This window comes from Plasmodium coatneyi, chromosome 12 (assembly GCF_001680005.1).
Source record: "Plasmodium coatneyi strain Hackeri chromosome 12, complete sequence".
Lineage (NCBI taxonomy): Eukaryota > Apicomplexa > Aconoidasida > Haemosporida > Plasmodiidae > Plasmodium > Plasmodium coatneyi.
Window position 1 is genome coordinate 122,666 of NC_033567.1, and position 7,075 is coordinate 129,740.

The 7,075-nt window shown below is 38.1% G+C and overlaps 1 protein-coding gene across 1 annotated transcript; it reads left to right on the forward strand.

The window, feature by feature from the left end:
* Positions 1–927: 927 nt before the first annotated feature.
* On the forward strand, positions 928–4,652 carry PCOAH_00037210 (SICA antigen; the record flags this gene model as incomplete). The annotated part of the gene is made up of 7 exons (XM_020060512.1): positions 928–1,043; positions 1,221–1,404; positions 1,550–2,063; positions 2,587–2,840; positions 2,913–3,483; positions 3,796–4,019; positions 4,260–4,652. The coding sequence occupies 5 exons, from the start codon at positions 1,802–1,804 to the stop codon at positions 4,650–4,652; spliced, it is 1,704 nt and encodes a 567-aa protein (XP_019916788.1).
* Positions 4,653–7,075: the final 2,423 nt, after the last annotated feature.

Consider the following 7,075-nt stretch of genomic DNA (forward strand, 5'->3'; position numbering starts at 1 on the left):
ATTTTAGGCGTGTTAGAATGAAGGTTCTTGGTGGCAGGAAAGTGGATTGTTATGGTGGAAGTAATGAAGGTTACTTCCTTTAGGGAGGGGTACACCCGAAGGGTGTATAAAAAAAAAGAAAGTTTAGGTAAAAAGAGGAAGATTTATGTAAAGAAGTAAAATTTACTAGGAAAACGATGTTTAAAGAAAAAGTGTAAAGAAGGAATGCTTAAGGAAGAAAAAAAAAGAAAGTTTTAAGGTGTAATGAAGGAAGTATGTTGACTAAGGTGTGCAGAGTGGTGCAGGTATGCATTATAGGGTGAAGGCAAGGTTTCTTTTTTTTTTTTTAAAGAAGAACAAATAAAAAAAGTATAAAAAAAAATAAAAGAAAAAAAGAAAAAAAGAAAAAAAAAAAAAAAAGAAAAAACGAAGAAAAAAAAAGGAAAAATAAAAAAATAAAAAAAAAAAAAGGAAGCGAGGATAGTGTGTAGGGAGGTGCACTTAGGTGTAGTATGTGAGTCGAAGGTGTAAAAAAGGAAGGTTGTGTTAGATTGTTATGGGGTGGAAGGATGATTCTTAGGGTGGAGGGAGGAAGTGAAGATTGTTGGGGTGGTTGGTGGAAGGAAGGTACTTCCTTAGGGAAGGAATGTTGTTAGGGGTTTTGGGGGTGGTAGGTGATTTGAAGGGGTCTTAGGGGTGGAAGGAAAGTTGCTTTCTCTTCCTTTAGGAAGAAGAAGAAGAAAAAAAAAAAAAAAAAAAAAAGAAAAAGGGAAAAAAAAGTATTCTCAGAAGAAAAGGATGTAAGGAATGAATGAATGTATATGTACATTCTGTTGTACACACATGTAGATACTTAGTGAAATACTATTTTCCATTTAGTAAGTAACGATTCCATTCATTGAATAAATAGTGGTAAAAAAGAAAAAATAATGGCTCCACCGAAGAAAGATGAATTTGAACAAGACCATACGGAGGAAGCAGGAGATGATGGTGCACGGAGTGCAGAAGCAGCAACAAACAATGAAGCTAACAAAGTTGTTCGACGTAGGAAGAGAGACGTTGTAGTACGTATGGGTGGAGGAAAACCTGGAATAAGCGTAACGGACGTTGAAGATAACGGGTATAGTTACGATTCGATTACAATTACTTATATATATATATGCTTCAAAAGGTAATTGTTCGAAAAAAAAAAAAGTACTCTTCTGTTCTGATCTTTGTTTTTTTTTTTCCCCTTCCGCTAGACAAAGTCCAGGGGATTCTGTAATTCTGACATTGGAAACAGGGAAAACTCTCCTTCCACGCACACCATCAGCTCCTACAGGTGCTGCCACCACTTGCAACATTGAATTCCAGACACACTTACAGCAAGTTACTGATAAATGGTTTGAACTTAGGGGCAAGAGTAAAACAAATCAGGATCACGTGGTAAGGAATAGTATTGTCCTTCACAGTTAAGGGTACTTTTATGGGTAGTATATCTTATTTATGTGAACAGTGAGTGCACTGAACTTGATTTTAGGTGCTCACAGAGTGCACATATATGCTCTTCCATTCACCGTTGTACGGGCAGACAGCCTTTTGGGGCGACATTGAAAAAGTACTCGGCAAATTAGCTAAGGCTCTAACAGATAAGGAAGGAACAAACAATAATCATTGCGACAAGATTACGTACATAACTGGTACACCAAGTGAAAGCGAAAAAACGGCATGTAATAACATTGCTAAAGGGTTGTGGGGTATATACGGCATTAAGCCTGAAGAAAGTGAAAATAAGAAGAACCATGTTGAGAATCAAAAATTTGAGCAGGCGATAGGTTGCCTCATGTTAAATGTGTACGCTCAGGAAATAAAGGACAAGTGTCCACTAATGGGAAAAACTGTTCAACAAGCTTTTACTATCCATGAGGGGCTTCGCACAACTGCGTGCAGTAGTGGGACGAAAAACTGTGTTCAATGTGAATGGGACGAATGTGCAAATTATAACTTAAATGGGAACGAAGGAGTAGACCTACGGAGAAAAGTGAAGGACATGCTCCTGGGGAAAGACGAAATAACAAAAACTATGTCTACTATAAGTGATTCATGTAAGCAAAGTAGTACAACTCCAGTGAAGTCACCTTCACTATAAGTGCACCCTAACAATCATTCCTTCCACCTACCATCTCTAACAACCCTCCTTCCACCAACCATCTAACAGAACCTTCCTTCCACCAACCATCTAACAGAACCTTCCTTCCACCAAACACCTATCAGCCTTCCTTGCACCAACCATCTAATAAACTTCCTTCCACCACCCTAACAACCCACCTACCATCCATAACAACACACCTACCGCCCACCTAACAATCCACATAAGAACCTTCATTCCCCTCCTAACACCCGTAACAACCCACCTAGCACCAACCACCTAACAACATTCCTTCAAACAACCACCCCTAACACAGCCTTTACTTCCTTCCACCACTAACAACCATCCTTCGACCAACCACCTAACACCATCTTCCTTCCTCCCACCTACCACCACCCTAACAACCCACCTACCACCCACTTAACAACAACACAGGCCCTAATACAACAGTCCCCAAACACCACCTTCCTTCCTTACAGCCACTATTAAGGAATGGTTTACACTATTTTCGGAGGATGTAAGACAAGAGGATAATAAGGAGAAGTATAGTGAATTGAACTTCCTTCTACCTTTATGTGACGATTTGAATAGTACCCTTGGCAAGGGCATGAGCAAGTATGAAAGTTTCTGTAGAATTATGATAAGGAATATAATACTGACGACAGCCGTTGAAAAGAAATATGAAGACAAAGACCAGACTCAGGAGAAGGGACAAGCACCATGTGAGAAGATCGTAAGGGGAATTCCTGTATGTGATTTATTAAAAATATGGATGTATTATATGCCTTTCTTGTGTGCTCCAAAGGATGTCATAATACAGGCCCTTAGCCGAGTTAAAACTGTAAGGGAAACATTAAATGAAAATGTGAAGTATACGGAATGTGCTTATGATGCTGCACTAAAAATTGCTTATACGGGACAGACGCATAATTCAGATGACCCGCACTACATATTTGAAACAAGTGAGTTGCATACTATGATGGAGACAATAACTAAAGATAAAACTTGGTGTGTCGATAAGGAAAAATTGCAACAAAGGAGAAAGGCGCTTGAGGATCCAGATCGTTCACGCGCAGAAACAGGAGAGAAGGTTCAAATAAGGAATGGTGCTGAGGAATTAGAAGACTTGAAGAAAATTTTTGAGAATGTTAACGAAACAGTAGAGGAGGAGGTAAAGAAAGAGGCAAAGAAGCCAGAAACGGACTCACCACCACCAGCACCCCAGGAACCGGTAGCAGAGGATACTGTCCCTAAGGTAGAGGAGGAGGAGGAGGAGGAAGAAGAGGAAGAAGACGAGGAGGATGAAGACGAAGTTGAAGAAGTCGCAGAAGAACCCGCTAAAGATAAGGAAGATGAAGAAGAAAACAACGATCAAGGTAAGGGGAAAAAAAATTCGAACAGTTGCTCAACAATTGTGCATCCCCCTCATGTCCATCCCTAACAACCACCCCTCATCTCCACCCCTCATCTCCACCCCCCATCTCCACCCCCCATCTCCACCCCTAACAACATCATTCTAACAACCTTCCACCCCATCATGTGCATCCCTGGTGTCAGTACACATCATATTTTAGTTCCATAATAATAGGTTCTGAGATCACATTAAAAAAAAAAAAAATCTCCCTTTTTACGTATTCTTCCCCTTCCCTACTTCTTCCATACTCCTTCTACTTACTATTTCCCTGCAGCAGAAGAAGAAATTCCCGCTACTGAAGAAAATGATGCTACTACTGCTCCTGAAGGACATGATCACAGTCTGGCCGGAGGTGGCGGAAGTGGTGAGGGAGGGTCCCGTTTAGCAACACCCAAGGCTGAAGCACTTATTGACATGAAGGACAACCCCTTCTTTCCTTACCTTCCTTTGGCTCCTGCCATGCTTGGTATTTCTGTTATGAGTTATCTTTTATGGAAGGTAAAAGAAGAAAGAAGAGGAAAAAAAAAAAAAAAAAAAATAGAAAAAAAAAAATAATGAAGGTGAATGAATCAGTCGCGGGAGGTGTACGATTTCACATTTTAGGGTGTGTGTGTGTAGGATTTCGCATTTTAGGGTTTGAAGTAGTAATTAGTGTTGCTAGAACAAACTTTTCACACCCCTATTAAAGATACATTTTTTTCGTTATTTTATTTATTTATTTTTTTTTCTTTTGTTCAGCATTTTGGAATGCTTCGTAAGACCAGAAAACGTTACAGAAGAGCTCCTAAAGCACTTGGTCCAACCTTAGAACAGCAGATTGTTGACCATGTGGAACAGCAGGATGGTCCACATGAATATTATTTAGTGAAGGAACGCAAACCTCGTTCTACGCCTATAAGAAGGAGGAAAAAACGGGTTGCTGGTCATCGCCGTGCTGGTCGTCGTGGTGTGCGTCGCCGCATGATTATTGATATCCATTTAGAAGTCTTAGACGAATGGCAAAAAGGGGACCTGCATTCGATGAAGGAGGACTTTTTTGAAATTTTGGTTCAAGAATTCATGGGATCCAAGTATATGGAAGAAGAAAATGTTCCTAAGGAACAGGTTCCAAGTTTAGATTCCGCGTTTTAGTGTGTAGTAAATATTTTTGTTTTTGTTTTTTTTTTTGTTTTGTATTAAAGGGTTTACATGTTCATTGTGTAATTAACATAAGTGGATGTGAAAAATAAAAAATTTTCCTCCTTCACTTTATTTTGATTTGTTTGGTAAAATTTTTTTTTATTGACAAATGCAAAATGTGTTGATTAAATTTTTTTCTTTAAATATTTTTTTGAGAAGGGTAAGCACTTTTCTTCTTTTTGCGCGCTCCTTTCTGGGAGCATTCTTTCCTTCATGCAATTGCTCGTACATACAAATGTAGGAGTAAAAAAAAAAAAGAAAAACGAATGGAGGAAAAAAGAAAGGTCATTTTGCTTCTTTCCCATACACACACTGTATATGTAAACTGTGTGCACGGTGGTCATTTATGCGTTCCCCCTCTTGAGGGAGGGATGGGTACACACTCATTCAACATTCCAAATGAGTATTACATTCCAATATGTATTACACAACGACGGTGTTACATCCGACCATAACCTATATTGTTCCGATGAGCCGGTGTATTTATTCTTCCCCTTCGAGACTGTACACCACCATATTCTGTTGCTGAATCATCTCCTGTTGTGGAGTCACCTCCTATTGTTGAGCTGTCTTCTGTGAGTGTATCAAAGGTGCCCTCACTGGATCTTCTCTTTCTTGTGCTGCTTCTTCCACTCCTTCCATTTCCAGAAGAGTGGTTACCAAACCAAGAAGACCATGGTTTATACTGAAGGGAAGGAAGGTTGTTATGGGTGGTAGGTGGGTTGTTAAATGATTGAATTTTTTTTATTTTTTAAATTTTTAAAATTTTGTAATTTTTTAGATGCTTACTTTGTATAATAAGAAAGGGGCACCGATCGTTGATAAGGTACCAAAGATAGAAGAGATGGAAGAGGTGGTGGTAGCTTGACGAACAGCTTGACGTACAGCTTCGTCTTTTTCTTTTGTTGCTAAGTTTCCTGCTGTTTGTGCTTCCTGATGTGCTTCACTCTGGATCTGTATTATTAGTTCCGCCATCTTTTGGGGGAGCTTAGCTGTATCACAATGTACAGCATAGGTACTGTTGAAGTCGTTACAATATGGTTTGTCCTTATGATCACCACCCCCGTCCTTTTTGCACATGTTTTCCATAGCCTTACATGCTGAAGAAAGAGTGGTCCAATAGGTGGACCATTCTTCACTACATTTGGCGTTATTCTTATTTAATAAGTCCAATACTTCCTTATAACCATAGTAATAATCGAATATTATTTTCATGTGAGAGAAAATGGTTTGATGAATTTCTTTGTCCTTAAGATCGTCATATTTGAAATCACATTTATTATTACCGCTGCAATTGGCAGTAGTTTTTAGCGTGCTGTAAATTTTATCCAAAACATCCGTCAATTTATAATTCCCTAAGTAACTCCAGTACTTATCTCCGAACCAGTAGTAAAAAAGGCGGCAGGGTTCATCCTTCAACCCTCCTTTGTTACTGTTCCCACATGCGTATACATAGGCGTCGTCGATTCCCTTAGCGTCCTTAGTAATTTCCTTACATTTCGAGAAACTTCCATTTAGTGCAGTCAGTAATTGTGTACCTTTGGTACCCCCGTCACCCTGTTCCTCTGTATTATTCTTGAAATTTGTATAGAAGACGTTACGTAAGGTTAACATCTCAGTAATTGACCCTATTCTACACGTCTGAGGAGGTGGGTGTTATGTGTGGGACATATATATACCTTATATATATATATATATGCGTATGTATGGACATATGTTTCCATTCCTCTCCATACTCATTCCTTCACTCTCATTCCTTTCCTTCAGTGTTGTTCCTTACCGATTCTGACATGGTTTATGAGGATATATTTTTCTTTGTATATGTATATGGTGGAATTTATATTGAAATTTTTGTTTATGTTCGTATATTCAATATAAATGGATAAGTGTATGTATGTATGCAAAATTTTTCTGCCTGCCTGTTTGTTTGTTCTATCATATGATTGTAAGTGTAGGGGTGGAAGTGTATGGAATTTTCACTTCTTGTTTCTTCAATAATAATAATATATATGTGTTGTTTAATTTTTTCAAGTAATGATAACCTACTATAACTATATATATATATATATATATATATGTACAGCAGAATCATTATATATGGTTAACCTAATACAAAGTAGGAATAAAATGTGTTAAAGGAAGTCACATAATAGAACATAAGGAAGGAGAAAGGAAAGGAAAGGGAAGGAACGAACTCTTCATATCATCCCTTATTTATTTATTTCATTTATTCAATTATGCACAACCTTCCCAGGAAGTATTATATGATTATTATTATTTACATGTGTTCGCTTCAGTTATTGAATATATATATATGCAGGTATATATAATTTTTTTTTTTTTTGAAGTGGAAAATTTCAGCATAAATAGCTAAT